Source organism: Acyrthosiphon pisum, chromosome X (assembly GCF_005508785.2).
Source record: "Acyrthosiphon pisum isolate AL4f chromosome X, pea_aphid_22Mar2018_4r6ur, whole genome shotgun sequence".
Classification (NCBI taxonomy): domain Eukaryota; kingdom Metazoa; phylum Arthropoda; class Insecta; order Hemiptera; family Aphididae; genus Acyrthosiphon; species Acyrthosiphon pisum.
In genome coordinates this window covers 93,475,518-93,494,441 of record NC_042493.1, presented here as the reverse complement: position 1 = coordinate 93,494,441, position 18,924 = coordinate 93,475,518, and the positions used below count along the sequence as shown (strand labels likewise).

The 18,924-nt window shown below is 31.1% G+C and overlaps 2 protein-coding genes across 2 annotated transcripts; both read right to left on the bottom strand.

Annotated features, from left to right (window-relative positions):
* Positions 1-396: 396 nt before the first annotated feature.
* On the bottom strand, positions 397-10,471 carry LOC107882473 (predicted GPI-anchored protein 58). Its single transcript, XM_016800835.2, has 5 exons — positions 10,252-10,471; positions 5,974-6,163; positions 5,741-5,899; positions 4,485-4,841; positions 397-586 (listed from the first exon to the last, which is right to left on the bottom strand). Exons 3-5 carry the CDS (start codon positions 5,823-5,825, stop codon positions 582-584), a joined length of 447 nt encoding a protein of 148 aa, XP_016656324.1. The 5' UTR covers positions 5,826-5,899; positions 5,974-6,163; positions 10,252-10,471; the 3' UTR covers positions 397-581.
* Positions 10,472-10,868: 397 nt separating this feature from the next.
* Positions 10,869-16,243, bottom strand: LOC100164905 (troponin I). Its single transcript, NM_001326647.1, is given in 8 exon segments — positions 10,869-11,195; positions 11,321-11,462; positions 11,545-11,588; positions 14,620-14,720; positions 14,945-15,068; positions 15,233-15,361; positions 15,438-15,495; positions 16,174-16,243. Coding segments are annotated over 7 exon segments (624 nt in total). The 5' UTR covers positions 15,453-15,495; positions 16,174-16,243; the 3' UTR covers positions 10,869-11,126.
* Between the last annotated feature and the right edge of the window lie 2,681 nt (positions 16,244-18,924).

Sequence of the window (18,924 nt, the reverse complement as noted above, 5' to 3'; positions counted from 1 at the left end):
TTTTATTAAATTCACAGCCCTAGTAATATACTACTACAATATTTTTAATTTCAAGGATAAAAATATTGATAAGTTTATATAATTTATGCTTTTTCACGTAGCTATATATATGTTCCAAAAATATTGATGTAGTGAATTGTAATTAGATTTAAGTATATTAGGTTAGGTAAGTATATCTGGGTTCCGGATATTTACATACATCGGATACATAATATTATTAGAACTTTGCATATTTTATTTGACCTATTATTTGAGAATATTGCTTGGTATGTTTTGCCGTTTCGCTAGAAAACATCCAATCGCGCAGACATTCGAATATTTTGGTGTTATATCACATATAGGTACCTAGACATTTTATAAATAGTTTCACATAAAAAATCAGTAAAACTCAGATCATTAGGTATTTTATTTTAATACGGAAAACAATTTGAATGCATTATAATTTATAAGTATCCAATATGGGTAATTTAAAAAAATTGTAAGAATACAATAGTAAAATAACGCTGATTGTATTTGACGATGTTAAGTATAAAATATTCAGAATGCACGATCGAATGGCTCTGGTTTTTGCATTGTCTTTTTTAAGCTGAAAAATAAATATAAACAAATTAATAATTAGGTTCACAATACACACGTTCTGAATAATGGTTTTCTATCATAAATATAATATTATTAACATTTTTTAGCGAATGATTAAATCAGCTTTATGTGCTGTACTCGTACGTTGGAAAATATGTAAGCATATAGGTAATAGATAAATATATTATTTTGATTTTTTAACTTCCCATTTAGATATTATTAGATATACAATATAAACAAGTTAGGAAAGCTCTCTCTGCAAGCGTGCTAAATTCCCGGTTTTTAAACGTATTTTAATACAACACCGCAATAATATAGCTACAATTGCATATTATACAATTTAAAAATAATTATTTGGTGACCTTTATATTTTGGTAAGTACCTATTTTAATGAAAATGTATAATTTGTTAACAACTATGACAAATGCTTGGATAGTATGAGTTATAACCGTTAAACGATTTTAGCAAAAATATTATAATAATTTTGTGAATATTAATGTTAAAAGTATTTGTAGATTAAATAATCGTTATAAGTATTTAGGTATAGATAATTTTGTATTAGGTATATGCCACTGATGTGAGTTTGTATAATGTATTATATACTACAACTGCAGTGGTATAAAACTGTATTATACGACTATAATACGAGGTATTATACACATGATATATAATTATTTTATAGATTGTGTTAAAAGAAATAAATATATAATAATATAATTAGAAAATTAATTTTATATTTAAAAATATAATTTAATGCGAGTTGTACCTACAATATTTAAAACGAACATTGTTTCTAGTCAATATTAGAGTAACAACAGGATTGGTAGCACGACAGTAATATTAATTTACTCTAAGGTAATTCTTGTATTATTGTGGTTTTTAGAATGTTTTCTTAAATTATTGAGGCATTTTAAAATTGGTCATAATATAAAATATAGTGTATAAACCTGTGTTCATGAACACAAAATTGCATTTTTTCATAATTTATGGTACCTGCAAGGTTCTATAACACTGGTATTATATGAGTATTATAAAAATAAAAATATATCGTATTTTAACATCTCTAGGTATACGCTATATTCTATGATGGATAATGATGGATGTTACCCATGTGATTATTTGGATTCGGAGCGAGGAAACGATTTGTATTCTGTTGTTGTATGTTTTCTCCGCCAATACTTCAATTCAATGTGAAATGACTTAGGTATAAGTTATGTTTTACATATCATTATATTCTTATTCACCTCGAGGGGTTTATACATGATTTATCATACAACATTACTACGCTTATACTGCTTTTCACGTCCGTTATTTACAATTATACACGAAAGTGTGTGCGCCGTGTGGAAAAGCATCGTATCTCTATACTGGTTATAGTTGTTATAGCGTATTTTTACAGTGATTTATATGGAAACAGTGGCGTATTTAAGCCGAAAACATGGCCCTAGGGCCTCAGGGAACGTCCAATTTTGGGAGGGGGGTATAGTACTATTTATCATTACATAAACCTAGAAAATATTCATTTTATTCATCAAACGAAGGATCCACATGTTCATTTTTAAATTTTAAAGTTTATGGTGTTATCGTTTTGAATACATATTTTGTAAGTGCTTAGTTAAACAATGAATTATTAAGGTTATTATCTTAAAGGTATTTTAAAATTTTTTTTTGGTGAAGTTTTTAGCATCACTATATTTACAATGCTGGGCAACTTGATGTCAGCGCACTGTTTGTTTTCACCTTCTCACCCAAGCACAACATTCACAAAACGCGTTAACACAGTCTGAACTCATTTAATTTTGGTTTTAGAATAAAAATACCTATTGCCAAATTGAAATATTAGAACAAAATGGTGCGTTTATTAAAAATAAAATATTCGAAATGGTCGTTATTTCTAAACAATATATTGAGTGTGTTATATTCGGAATAATGAAAAAAGCGCACCATTTTGCTCTTCGAAATATTGTCATGTTTTTATTTTAAAATAGGTATTTTTACTCTATAGCCCAAATTGAGCGAGTTCTACTCAGACTGCGTAAACGCGTTTTGTGACAAAAACTTTTGTCTATGTTGCGCGTATATGGGTGGGAGAGAGAAACCCAACAATGCGCAGACATCCTCCTATTGATTTTTTTAATCAAACGAAAAACAGACAAGTCCATTTTTAAGTTTTTAAGTTTATAAAGTTAATGTTTTCAATACATTTTTAAGTTTTTAGTAAAACAATTATTATCATTTTAGTAATTTTTTTAAATATTTTTGGGCTGGGTATAATATATATTTTTATCTTCTAACCGATTTCGGGTACCTAACGCTTAGAATAATATGTAAAAATTACCTAATTCCCACTAGGTAGGTATATATATGCAATTAATACATACATTTTCTTTGAATTGGAAAATTTCGAGTTGCGTGCTGTGTTTATGTCACACTTTCAAATTAAATTAGGTAGGCTACCTTATAAGAATTTATCATATAATGAGTTATAAAATATGTATGGGTTTTTTTTTGTTAAATTTTAGCATCGTTATTTACAAAACGATAGAGATAGGGCAGATTAATGATTTCATCGAACTCAGTTATGATAAGTTAATACAATAATACGGTTTACACAGCACACGCTGCTGACTTGTTCAACAATATGTATGTACTAACAGTTAGAAAAATCTATTACAAAGTCGAGGTAATTTATCTAAAATAACATAAACTACTTAACCAATCTAAACGATATTATGTTAATATAAGATTTGCAAAAAAATATTTTATAAGAAACGTAAACAATTAAACGACTACCTACTGAAATACAATTTTAAACGGCAGGAACTAAAATTGTAAACATATGTTGCCGGTAGAATTATTTAACTCAAACCTCAATAATTTTCATAAATGTATAACACATTGGCTAATTACTGATTTCACAGGTTTTAGTAATGTAAATAAATTCAGTAACAATAATGTCAATTCATCTTGAGAGATTGTAATAAAATAATTTTTATCCAGATTTATCCAAAGAATTTTTTCAGACAGTATAAATTGTTACCTAACTAATTTATATTGTATAAGTTATAGATTATACTGCTAGGCCCCCAAGCGAGTGTATCGGTGGGGCCCAGTATTCTTATTTTCGATAAATAAATAAATAAATATGCGATGATAAGAAAATGTAAAATTTTCTAGTTAAAAACATACTTTTTTGTTTTGTTCATAAGAATAGCCTATTTTATTTTGTTACCAATTCAAAACTATCCTATTAGTATTTGTTTATAGTATTATTACAATATAGTACGTTATTGGAGTTTTTGTTACAAAAAAAAAACAATTCACATTTCACACCAAACATTACCCAAAATATTTTTTGATTGAAAAGAAAATCAAAATGCAATAAAATAAAGTCAAAAACAAAATTAATTATAATTTAACATTTTGAAATGAAAATTTAAGTATTTAACTCAGTGGTTTCAGGTTGATCAAAAAACAATTAAGTTAAACTATTGTAGTAACATTTTACCAAAACCCCAAAATAACTAACAAAGTAAAAAAGTTAAAATAAAATAAACCTTTTAGCTCGTTAATGCCTATAGCATTGTAGTAGCCATTTAATAATATAATTTAAGTGTTTATAGGGGACTCCAACTCCTTGTTTCATGCTACCCCACTGTATAGAAATAGGTATCAACGTTAATAATATATTGATCTGTTAATCTAAGTCCAGGGGCGACAACAGAGACTTGATGGGGGGACAAGTCACAATTTTCAGTTAACTTCCGATAGTATAATATGGTTTTTTTTGTTATCTTGTTTTTAGGAATATACAATTTTTAGAAATACGAGCTTCGATTGGGAGCCCTCTGGAGTCGCCACTGAGTCTGACCGGAATCAGACCACCACCTTTATTGTGCAATCACCTGTTGCTGCTGGTTCCGGTACACTTTCCGCTGCTGGCGCTGCGTCGGGCGCGGCCTCAGCGGCGGGCGCTTCTTCCGGTTTAACTTCCTCGGTGGCCGCCGGTGGTTGTTCACCTTCAGCCGGTGGTGCTTCCGCCACTTCAGCCGGTGCAGCTGCGGCCGGATCCGCTGGTTCCGTCGCCGCGGTGGCCGGGTCAGTCGGTGCCGCCGCTTCAGTGGCTGGGTCGGTCGGTGCGGCTGTTTCAGCTGCAGGGTCGGCGGGCGCCGCCGGATCGGCAGGGTCAGCGGGTGCTGCAGGGTCAGCTGGGTCAGTGGGTGCTGCGGGATCACCTTCGGCCGGGGGACCACCTTCGATTCCTGTGCGCGTGAAAAACATAATAATAATATATTATTTTTAGGTTCAATTTTAGTCGTTTTACCATACTGGCAACTACGATAAGTCTGTTTCAACATGTGGTTTGTCAAACTATCACAGAACTAGTAGGAGTACGCGTAGTAGAGTTTTTTCGTTCCACAACGCACCAGAAACTCAAATTCATACTGTTAGACGGTTGTTCCAAGGCCAGTGGTGCCGGATCTCAAAATGAGAGTATGCCGCGGTGCAAAAGAAAAAACCCTAATTAGGTGCTCACTTTTTTTTTATTTAAAACTAATTTATTCACCCCGCGAACATAATAGGTATTATAATTGGATATAATAATTATTTAGTGATCTACCGGAAACCTAATATGTTTAAAATCGTAAAAAAAAGATAAATATTGTATTATATTTTTTTCATTTATATAACATCATAGTATTGTAATCATCATAATATAGAGGTCGACAAGATGATAACATAGGCCACCAAACAAATATCCAAAGACGATATCCTCAGAACGTAATGAGCCAGTTAAAAATACTGAGTATTTAATTGATGACCACGAAAAAAAAATATATCAAATATAATATAGCAACTTCATTGACTATCGCTCAGTCTCGCTTTTATCCACGGTCACACCTATAGTGGCAGGTTCGGATTGGTATGTATCGGTCCTTTGAGATTTTCACTTGTAAGCTGCCCATTTACCTCTTCAGTGGACTAAAATTATGTCTATAACTATTATGAGCTTATGGGTGGCCAATCGTCTTTTGAATATGAATTTATTTTGACTCACACTCACGCGACCGGCCCAAACTTTAAGATTTTCTCGGTAGCTCGCCCAACCAATCCGGACCTGCCTAGTGTAATTATAGTATTATTATAAAGTTTTCAATACCTTCGTCAATTGATTTTTGTTTTTTGATAGTGTCTTTGACCACAGAGTTCAGTAGGGGTTGTGGTATGGCCGTGACGGCAGTCATGAGTTTGTCAACTAGGTCGTCGACGCTAAGCGGGTTATTCGAGCACACGGTGTCCTTGAGATATGCCCAAAGTTCTGGCATAAAACAAACAAATAATTTGATTAATATTCACATTGAACCATTATTATTAGATTTTATTGAAATTTACCTTCTGGTGCCGGGGAGGGTGGTTGTGGTTCTGGTTCGGGTTCAACCACGGGTTCTGGTTCGAGTATCTCGTTGTCGCTCTGCGCGTCTTCCGTCGCGTCCGTTAGATCGCCCGCGACCGATTCGCCTTCGGTGGTCAAACCGTCGTCGGTCTTTTCGTCTTCGGTACCGTCGCCGTCTTCTCCTTCGCCCTATTTGATTTCATGAACAGACGACGTGAGAAACGTAATTTTTTACCAACGCACATTTAGAGTATGTAAATCTATCTTAAAATTCAGTTTCAAACGTTACTTATAATTATATAACTGTTCGCCTATGGTAAAAGAAAAAAATAAATCCCGATTATGCGTAAAATATTTCTTTTTATCACCTCAGACGGACGTGCACTTACCTTTGATATGATTTAACCGATTATTTCTCTCTTGCCACACCCATCTTAACCATAATATTAGACACTGCACCGAAGGCGTATAAGAAAACTCATTTATTTTTACAAAGTTATATCGAGGAGGATGTCATTTAGCCCATTAGAATTACACATACCTATGTATACCTATCTTGTTTTATCGTGTTTTTTTAACTTTTCTTGTTTTAAGAAAATGTCTTTAACGTTCCTATAGAATAACTCTACGCGGTATAAAACAGATGCGATTAAAGCATTAATATTAAAAATAATATTGTAATAGGTACATATTGCATAGTATTTTAAATTACAAAATATATACCCCTGCAGGGTAGGTACCTACTTTTAAACTACCTATTTAAAAATCATTTAAGTATTCAACGTTTCAAAAAGTGTTACTGCTATAATTTAATACCATGTATTCTGAGCACTACTTTAAGCATATTGGTTGTCTCTGACCATTAGGTACCTACCTACAATAAATTGATTTTTTATGCATGGTCGCCCCAATTTTTCTCTTTAATAGAACATATTTTAATCAAAGTCTGATATTTAGAATTTGTACGTAAGTATACCAATAAACCACATTTTTAAATTTCTGATATTTTTTGTACATACTGCGTAAGGACTAAGGAGTATCTCGTGGTGATACGAACTTCTATTTTTCAAACATGGATCCTCCATTTTTACTACAAAATATTATTTATCAGATATTTTTTAGAAAATTTTGATCGATCAAAAACAAACTTCTAATGAGTAATTTCTGAGTTATTAAAACGTTTATACTAAGAATAATAAACGTTAAAAATAGGTTTACAAAAATATAAACTTTATATTAGATATTATAGTACCTATTTATTATAAAATTATATTATAATATAATATTACGGACCATTTTTAATCTATTTATATTATTAGATCAATAATAATTAGGTACTTTAATTTTCAAATCATCTAAGCTCCCATATCTACTTAACCCATTACTATAGACATATTGTCCTTAGTAGGTACTTAAACAAAGTTATAGAACTCAAAAACTACTCTTTCGAATGTTGATTTAGATACATCAAAATTCTCAACAAAAAAAATCCCTCCTAGATAATTGAAAGTGAAAAATGGTGGTTCCTATTTGAAAAATAGAAGTTTCTATTGTCACAGGTTCATCCTTGAGTGGTACAATCGCACAAATCTTAAGTATTCAAAAATATTGTCTTCAAGCGTACGTATTCCAAAAATCAGAAGTTGAATGCATAATTTAAGCATAAAAATAGGATGAATATAGCTTAAGAATTCCCCTTGTGGATATAATACAGTAAAACCATTAATAGTTATGAGTTATAACGGATGAGTCAAAATTTAAATTGTGGAAAACTACGAACGTCGTGCGTTTGGGCGAATCACCATTTGACCTGTTCAATAAAAACAATGTGTTAAGGCGAGTTCCTTATATTGTGTTTGGCCGGGTAAGATACAAAATAAAATATAAAACATAAAATATTGTGAAGATTAAAACAAAATATTATAACAACCTAAAATTAATAATTATGGCACGAATATCATCAGTTTTTCTCGAACAATGGAAATGTGAACTCGTTATAATGTTAGTGCTTACTCGTTTGTTAAATATTTAAATACCTTTTTTGTATTTTAAACACATTTGAATTACTCTTAGTCAAAAGTGTTTTAAAATATATATTTCGAATACTTATTATTATATTTTTAGTGCAAAAATATAAATACAAATTCTTTTAAAATAGATTTTTAGTTTTGGGTGCTTTGACAATTTATTTCCCCAGAAATGGCTAATCGTTCACATGTCGACGGTGTACGATTATTACATTTTGTTATCGACGGTAATTGTAAATATTTGACAAACAATTCAAACTTTTAAGTACCTATTTGAAAATATTTGAAATACTTTTTGAATGTATTTGTATATGTATTTTAGAAAAGGCATTTAAATACTTTTTTGAATTGCAGTACAGGTATTTAAAATTTAAATACCTTTCTGAAAAGTATTTTTAACAATGAGGTACCTAGTGTTAGTGTTAGCTATTACGTATAGTCTATTAAATATGGATCTTAAAGTTAAAAAAAATGTTTACTATAAAACGAATTAAATGACGAACATTGATCGAAGGATATAAAAAAAAGCTGCCCAAACACATTACAATATTCAAAAAACTCGCTTAAACGCAAACCGCCCGGATAAACATACCAAACCATAATATAACTACTAAAAGAAAAATAGTGCCTGATGTATTTTAATCAAACTATGTGAAATCGAGCAGGTAATTAAATTCTATAATCTCCAGTTGATTATGATTACAGCGTGGACTAGAGCATTAAAAAAGTATAAAAATAAGCTATATAATATGCAGTGAGAATCATGAAAATATTCAACAAATATGCGAGGAAAAAAAATTTTAACTAAGTATTATGATAAAAAAATACACAATTTTAATTTGATAATAATAATTATTATTATTAGTCTATAATTTTATGAGGTATCAAAATAATTTAAAACAAATTAAACAACTTACTGAACTTTTCTTTATTTAAATTACTATTTAGAGGCTAAAAAGATTATTTTTTAATTTTCTACTTGACAAAATACCAATTAATTTTTTTTTTTTACTTTTTTGCTTCAATATTCAATAAATATTGAAATTTGTCAAAATATGCACTAATATGCAATAGATAACCAATAAAATATATGCAGTAATATGCGAAAAAATGCGATAAGCTTCAATAACTATTTTCATTTATCATTTAGACGTTTGGCATAAATCCAAAAATGTGGAAAGGAAATAGTATACAATTACATAAAAATCTGCGCTCTGAGATTATTGATAACCGTCATTTCATCTGTAAATATTTAGAAAAAAGAAAGTAGCTTGATAATTGAAAATCATATTATTTTGAAATAGATCATGCTTTCGTTTAGGTACCATATTTATTAATTTAGTTTTATGATATCGTTACAAACACGTGAGAAAAAGCAAAGGTCGGGTATTTTATAAATAATATTACTTCTTAGGTATATTATACGTATACAGCGTAACTTTTTTTCCCTACGTCTATTACGGATAGAGACAAAACAATGTTGCGCTTATAAATAAATAATTTTAGTTTTCTAAAATAAATCGCCAGACGTAGTTGACCTAAAAAAATAAAATACATTTTCTCGGCATCTGGTAACCCCCACCACGTGCACCCGAAAATTTACTACGACATACATTTTTTCGATTTCCTCTCTTTTTTTGTTAGTAATATGATATATGACGTAAGCACTGGGAATTGGAAACACTTATGTGAGAAAAATAAATACAATTCTGGCTTCGAGCCATCCGTGTAGAATATTATGCGAACATTGTCTATAATATATAGTACCTACTGCTCCGCTCGCATACCTTTCAATTTTTCCACACGACATTTTCCGTGTGCCCAGCTCTCTTAAAACCTAGTCTCTATGACACCGCTCCTAGCTTTTCTTTTTTTGCTCGACCTTTACACTATTAATCATATTTTTGTCTTACTATTGTCTGATTTCAGGCAACTTCCAAAATCTCTCTTTTTATTATAAGCGTGTCTCTACGACTGGTAATGGTTGTTATTGTTTTGTAACCGATATCGAATTACCGTTTTTGTTTCAAATACACCCACTAACCACTCATTTTTCCGTTTATTTTTTTTTTAACAATTAACATATCACCATGTTTGACATCTTTCTCTGTATTTTTCACATAATCACCCTAAATATAATATTCACAACAATCATAACCATCTAAAAATAATTTTCCCTCGAGTAGGCACCTCTATATTTTATCTGTTAAGTAAAATATTATATTATATAAAAAAAAATATTCGATTTACCTGAACAGCTGCGACGCCAATTTCAAATTACCATCTAGGTGGTAATTGAGTGTAGATAACTACAGACCTGTTACAGACAAAAGGGTACACAGTAGGTAACACATGACAAAGTATTGAAGGAACCCTAATAAATGGCAAACGTTGAAAATATTGTATAAAATATAATCATAAAAAAAGGCAAAATGATAGGGACTGACGTTGGATAAAAAATTGTGTTGATTCATGCATGATGTATATTATAATATTATGTTATGTAGGTAGTTGATAAAATTAGATATTCCTGTAAATACGTTTGAAAGGCTACACATAATAATATTATTATTTCCATTATATTGTGTAAGTCGGAAAAATGTTCTTGGATAAACACTATGATGGAAACGTCAACAGTGTAGGTTCATTAAATCAGGTGCTATTATTTCAGGGTTTTTTCACACTACATTGAACCGTATTAACATTTAAATCGATGGTACAAATATTATTCAATAATTAAAACAGTAAAAAATGTTGAAATTCATGTAAAAATCACTGTTTGAGTCACTGGACCGGAACGGGTAGGTGTCAATCATTAGGTAGGTATAACTTTATATTTTTTGTGAACTGATATAAATTGAAAGGGGTTCGAATACAACGTGATTTTTTTTTAGGGATCATACAAAGGTTGAAAGACACAGGTTGATATTTTTAGGTTTGTTAATAAACTTGTACACGAAATAAGTTTAATGAGACATTTATGATCTGTCATGTTTGACAACAAATATTTTGGTTATAACAATTACATGCTGGTGTTGAAAGAACATAGAATAATGAAAATAAATAAAACTGGGTAAAAATATGCAATTCATTGGAAACACAATGATAAGCTTCGTTCGAGGTCTTTATGCCTCGTATTCCACTTCTTCCTTTACCTTCTTTTCGTCTCCCTTTTTGGACCAATCGGGTTTTTTCTAAAAAAAATTAATACAAAAATATTGTTTTACAAAATATTATGTAAAATTGTCTCTGCTTATAGGTATACCTAACACAATGTCAATTAACATCAACAAAATAATATCGCAATGATATTACGTACCTCTTTGTCTTCTTCTTCCAAGGTGAACTCCTTTTTCTTCACTACTTTCAGTTGGTTTCTGAAGTTGAACTCCGCCGCTTTCTTTTGGAGTTTTGCGAATTTGTTTTCGTATTTGGAAACCTTCTTCAATGTTGGTTTGACGCTGAAAGAAATAATAACGAAATGTAAAAGAACACACAAACAAAATATAATGTAACTGCGGGTGTTATTTCTTTTATACTCACAATTTTCCTCGTAAGTCATTGACTTGGCTGTTCAATTCGCTGATCTAAAAATACCAAAAATATTATTTAAAAACAATCGTACCACATTCGATGGAAAATATTTTAGTCTTTGTTAAAATCAATTTTTTTTTTCAACACAAATCCGACAAATTTCATATGGCAAAATAATGCAGTAAGTACAATATATTACTATAAACAGATGCAATTTCAAACAATTATGGTTAGTATAGTAATAGTTGTACTTTATAGGTAGATATTGATATATTTTCGGTTTTCAAAAATCAAAAATGTTGTTGTTTTAATAATAATCGTTACTTAATGGATAGGTATTGAAAACACCACAAATATAGTTTTTAAATATGTTAAACATAATATTATTACTATATCGCGTGTCGTTTTTTTGTCTCTCTTTAATCGACTGATAAGTATACGACTAGTGAGTTCAGCGGAAATATGAGGAATTATAATATACTATCATACTAAATATGTTTAAAAATTAAATCTAATATTGCTCTTGTAATTTTGATTTGTCTATATTATAATTATTTTATTTAAATAACTAATAATAATGTACATTATTTATATAATTGTAAATTTATGTTATTTTTAGATTTTTTAGTATAATATTGTTACACTCTCTATCACTAACTAAAGCTCTACTTAAAATAGATAGATAATCAGAGTATTGTAACTATCAAATTTTTTTGATTAATAAAACAATAAATAAAAAATGCAGTTGAATGCTTTTGTCTGTAACATTATGGTATCGGGTCAAAAATATTACAACTTATTAAACTATGCCGAGCACGCGTAATGCAAGCTCGTTTATTTTTAGACCTCAAAATTCGTTGGTGTAAATAAGCGAATAATTGCTGGCACTCGCGAATAAAAAAACTCACAAAGTCGATTTAATCATCGCTATCGTAATATTATAGCCTTTGCATTTAACCTACCGATGAAATAATAACTTCGTTATACAATTTGCTTGTGACATAAACATAATATACGGCCCAGCCCTTTGATCTCTGCGGGGCGAACCGCAGGCTCGGATTTAATTAAACTATACATTCGAGTGTCTGCGATTAAATAATATTATATTGTTCGACGAGTTAATTGCTTCGTAGGCTTATAATTCAAACATCGCGCGTATTGGTTCATTAAGCTCTCCGTGTTCTATTATTATTATTAATACGATTATTATTGACTGTTAATGCGTTATTAATATATTTAGGTACGTTTCACATATTGAAATATTATCAAGCGTCGTCCTTTGGGACCAATCGGTCAACACAATGTGCGGTTCGAATATTATAATATTCAAATATTGATACTTAAGCGGACTGCATTTCCCGCAGCTCTTTAACAGCGGCTCTCAACCTCTGGTCGTCAAGCAATTTGTTATAAAATATGTTATTAATATAAGAAGGTAATGTGAGTAACAAAAATAAAAAACATAAATTAAGAGTAATAGTTTCGGTAGGTTTATAGTTATAGTTATTGAAAATATGCAGGTATTGTGTGGTAACATTGTTTTCAAAAAGGTTGCATGAAAAATTGAGTAACTAAATATTTTGTGTCGCCAACACATAAAGGTTGAAAACCACTGCTCCAGTGTTCTATAATAAGTATACGTACGTATAACACAATAAATTATCACTTATGGTCGGAAAATTTGAAAAATATCGTAGGTCCCTATGGTAAGTACAAAGTTTTTGAATATCGACATTTTCCTATTTGATCGTCTGTTACTGTTACACCGGATTCATAATAATCGCTGGTATTGTATAATATAGATCAAAAACAAGCACAGAGTGTCCTGAAGCTGTTATTAAAATTTATTACTAGTTAAATGTTAACCATCACTATTTGCACTATTTTAAGAATAGTTAACGTAAATGTTAATATCAAAAAACCAAAAAAAATTAGTACAAAATATCAAAACATTTTATTTTTCAATAATTCGGTAGGTAATAGAACTTAACATATTATCGGGCGTTAATGTGATTTGAAAATATAATTATTTATTTTTTGTGGTATTGGAATTTGTAATGAAAAATATTCCGACTATGCGATCGTCACGACATGCCGTGCGGGTGACGGGTGTTGCACGAATTACCTCGAAAACTTTCATCCTGATATCCCTTTCCAAGTCAAATTTTATGCCCTCTACGGTGTAAACCCGTTTCCATAGTTCTTCGCAGATTTCCGCAAGCTCCTCTAAACATCAATACTGTAAGATAGTAAAATAGAAAAGCAAGACACCGCGATCTGGACACATGATTATGGTATGGGCCCGTTTTTTGACGTCATCAGGAGACCGCGCGCGATTATTTGGGTGTGGCCCGAATTGTCTTACGATTTTACATTCGGTTTTCGGTGCCTCCGAAATCACTACCAAAACCTGCAGCGGTATGTGATCCATATGGATACCGTGTGACGGATAACGTAATACACCATTCGTAAACTCAAAAATAAACCAGAATTATTGATGTGCATTTTTACGCCGTCGTTCGGTTTGAATGTTCTCCGTAGTGTATTATTATTATTATTATTATTAAATATTACCATCATATGCTGTACTGCCCCTGTTTTGGCAACGGTATACAGAGTGTGGTTTTTATTTTAATTAAGCGTTAGTGTTAACGTTGGCCCGCGGCGCGTGCATAAAATAAAACGTCAACCGCAGATGCCCTTGTGTGTAGTTGTGCGTTCGAAAAGACTTTGACGTCCGGCCAAAAAAAAACCGAGACGACCAATATAATATAGGTTGATGTGCGTAAGACGGACAAAATATTATAAACTAAAAGCTGCAGAAAACGGTACGACCGTCGTCACATCACGTCACAATAATATTACGGTGCATTGTTACTGTCGAAAGTCCGAAAAGCGCAGACGCGAAAGCTGCTGCAGGCCTATACCTACGTCGTAAAAGCACGTCGGATTTTAATTTCGAAAAGCTCGAAAAGCGTTTAAGCCCATGTACAGTACAGTACAGTTTAACAGTATAGCGGGTAATATATGCGTATTGTTGTTTATGGTCAAGCAGCGGTATAAAACGACCGACGACCGTCTAACCTCGAAATCTTTCTTTTTCACGACGTATTCCAAGTCGAACTTTTGATCTTCTAATTTCGTGATCCTGTCGTAATACTCTTTGATCACCCGTTTGATCGTATCTAAACGCCGTTTTGCGTTCCGAGAGGAAGCGAACAGAAAAAAAATAACAGTTACGACAACGATTTAGGTTACATTATGCTCCGTATTCGTTATTGTCCCGAACACGCGTGCAAATAGGTACATAATAATGTATAGGTGCGTCGGCCCGTCGCCAGAAAATCCCGCAGGATTGTCGTCTAAGACCTATTTTTTTATGATGGCGATAAAAAATGTAATCGTTTACCTTCGCCGGCGTCGTCGATGTTCTTCGGTTGTCCGCACCGCTCTTCGATGATCCGCCTTCGTTCGGCAGCTTTGCGTTCTTGTTCTTTCTTCAACTCTTCGGCCGCCTTTTTTCTCAACAACAGCTGCACACACACACACGCGATCCAGTCACAATAATAGATTAGCGAACGAGAATTAAAATTAAATCCCAAAGACTCCGAAAATTATATTAATATAATGTTCAACACCGCCGGCTTAATTCCATCATATAATAATAATAATAATAATAATCGAGTATAGTACTTACACGGAGTTTCTTCTTTCTGTCTGGGGTCATGAAACCCTTCTTGGCCTTCTTGGCCTTGGACGCCTCTTCCATACGCTTGCGCACTTCGGCCCTCTTGCGGTCGATTTCCGCCTGTTTTGCTTTCTTAGCCTGCGAGAGAAACAGAGATTAGCGTCGATAAAAAAAATGAACGTCGGCAGAGGACCCAGCGCGAGTCCGAACTCACTTCATCGTCGGCCATGGTTGACGGGTTGTTTTGTGCTTTTCGAGTAAATAAAAATAATCTGAAATCATCAATAAAATACCCGGTGTTAGTGTGGCGAACTTACGGTCGTGCGATTGATATTTATAATAAAATATAAAATTTAAATAGGTATAATAACGTAGTCGTGTCGTATTTTGCGGAAGTTTCGCGCGATCGACTTTATTACACCGTCATAAGTTACACCGTCGGATTGCGATTTCCGTTGACAAAATATCATTTCGACTTGCTATGCCGTTGGGATATTTTACAGCAAGTTAACAAAAGTGTTAAGTTCTCAAACGACTGCCATCACCATGTTATTATGACAATAATTAATGCGCGCATGTGAGTCCATCGCTTAGGAAAGGGCAACGGGGTCGAGGTAATATATCATTACTATTACTATAGACAGAGATTTAATAGTATACATTTATATCAAAAATAACAATATTATATTACTTAGTGTCGTCGGGAGTTTCTAAATTTACGGTGTCGTTACAAATGACATAAATTATTATAATAATATTATGTTATTATGTAGGTACGAGGGCAAATGTAAAGAATAATAATATTGCATTATACAAACGGAGAGAATGGAGACGACAAAAAAATTATAAGATTCTAAGATAAAAATATCGTATATAATAGCCGACGAAAAGAAAATATAATATTATTAACCACAACAACAATAAAAAAATAATGAGAAAAAATGTTCAACCTGAACTGTCTGGAGGGCGGCGCGGCAGCTGACTTCGCAGGACTTCACCGGATTGAACAGGACTCGTCACTGTTTCACATAGGAAGACGAGCGCGTTACACTTGACACACAACACGCCTCGCGATTGGTCGACAGAGTCGCCGTTTATTTATAGTGCCAAGCTTTTACTTTTAGCCGGACGCGGCGAGCAGCGGCCGATCGGAGCACGCACACACACGCACGCACTTATATATATAATATTTAAGTATTTAAGTATATATATATCTGAGTATATTGCATGTATAATATATATCTGAGTATATAATATGTATATATATATCTGAGTATATAGTACGTATATATATATATATGAGTATATAATATGTATGTATCTAAGTATATGTATATATGTGTGTACCCATACACGAGCACAAGCGCAAGAACTTACGATCGGCGTCGTACGTTTTCGTCGCCACTCGCGACTAGCGGGCGCGACGACGTCCCGATCTATTTTTAGACGGCGGCGTTAGCGACTATCGCGCCGCGGCTTGCGCGAATACTTCGGGCCCGTTCGTAAGTTATTATTATTATTATTACTATTACTATTATTATTATTATTATTACTATTACTATTACTATTACTATTATTATTATTATTACTATTACTATTACTATTATTATTATTATTATTATTATTATTATTATTATTATTATTATTATTATTATTATTTATATTACTATAAATATTATTATCTTGTATCTTTTCGGTGTACGTAGATGCTATAGATAGGTATAATACAATAATTCATTGGTTTTTTTTCTTGAAATAGACAAAAAACTAAAATGAATTACTATATTCCATGTCATATAGGTACAGTTATGAAATTGCATTTTCAATTTTTTAAAACAAAGCAAAAACCTAACATCGTAAATCATAATAGATCGGGCAATAAGTTTTTAATATAAATTACACTGTTAGTGTGTGAAGTAGGTGCCTACCTATATTACCCACAATATTATAATCCTGTATACTTCTGACCCTGGTTGTGATTTTATGCCACTAAAAACTGCATGCATATGTGTTATAATATTACTTTAAATATTGCTAGATATGCGTCAAATAAAAAGTAATAAAAACATAAACAATGGTAAAATTGAGCATTTGAAAACAAAGTTATATAGGCGCAAAGTACGCACAGTACGTTCAATCGAAAACACAACTATAGTATAGTACATGTACACACGTTGATTGTATCACAAAATGTTTTAAAATTTCAAGACATTTTCATGAAATATTTAATTTCTATGAAAATAAAAAAAAATGTTCATTATACCTAAAAGTTTATAATCATCGACTTGCGAGTGAATATTTTTAAAAATTAGTTTATTGTATGAAACAAAGAAAATATGTAACATAATATTTACATAAAATTTATAATATATCAAATGTAGAAGTTGTTCAACAAATCTATAATATAACAAATTTGAACATAGCCTTTTAACTATTACCTAAGTTACAAATCCATAAGCTAAATCAACATCATAAAATATTTTATAACTCATATGAAAAAAATGTTTTATGATTTTTATTTATTACTTAAGTACTAATTTAGGTATTTAATATTGTAAATTGTATCATAATTATTTTAAACTATATTATATTTATATAATTATAATTTATAAATTATAGTAGTGCAAAGTGTTATAACTTTATAACGTACCAATTTTATAAATAACTAATAAGTAATAAGTATATAACAATATAAGTTGTATTATTACTTTATTGTATAAGTATATCGCATATTTTTTAATCACCCATGATTCTAGTTTTCTTATATGATTTCTAAATTATAAAACAATTGATTACAAAATACCATATTTTTATACTTATATAAAGTTAAAAACTTAATTCATTACCATTCACGTGTTATAGTAATTCGTAAACTTTGGTTTATCTGTGTGTAATCAATGTGATATTTCTAATAATCTACAACCAAACACGTTTAAAAGAAAAAAAGGTGGGTAAGTGGATGTCGCTCTGCTGTAGATTAGGTAGGTTCTTAGATTACAAGTGGTTCACTGTAATGGATGGTATTAAATTTGAATTCAATGATATAATACCATTGTATACGAAAAACGATTTTGAGCGGAGACGGTTTGTCAGTCTAGAATATTTTATATTATATTTACATTGTTATTACTTATTAATAATAAGTAGTATAAATAATAAATAATAATAATAATAGTAATAATAAGTTATTATTAATACATTAGCTGGTAAGTTGAATTACCAAATACAATTACAAAAAGGTGGGTAAGTGGATGTCGCTCTGCTGTACAGTATGTTAGAAGTGGGTCACTGTATAATGGACAGCATTAAATTTGAATTCAATGATATAATATCACTGTATAAGAAAAACGATTCTGAGCGGAGACGGTATATCAGTCTATGTATTAGACATATAATATATACTTATCTATGGTATTAAAAAAAAATTGACCTATAATAGGTACCTATAATAAATTCCAAATTAATCATATCATAATATCTATTAGGTACTTATAAGTTATAACGCGTTATACATCAACAAAAAACCGTGGTAAAATCATAGATATATAATAGTATACTTTAGAAGTTTCAAGTACCCACGAATGATATTATACAATCACAACAAAATAACTAAAATAGTTATCCTAGGTTTTTAATATGTAATTTCGTCCAAATTTGTACTTAAAATGACTATAAAAATAAACTGTGTAAATGTATTTTTT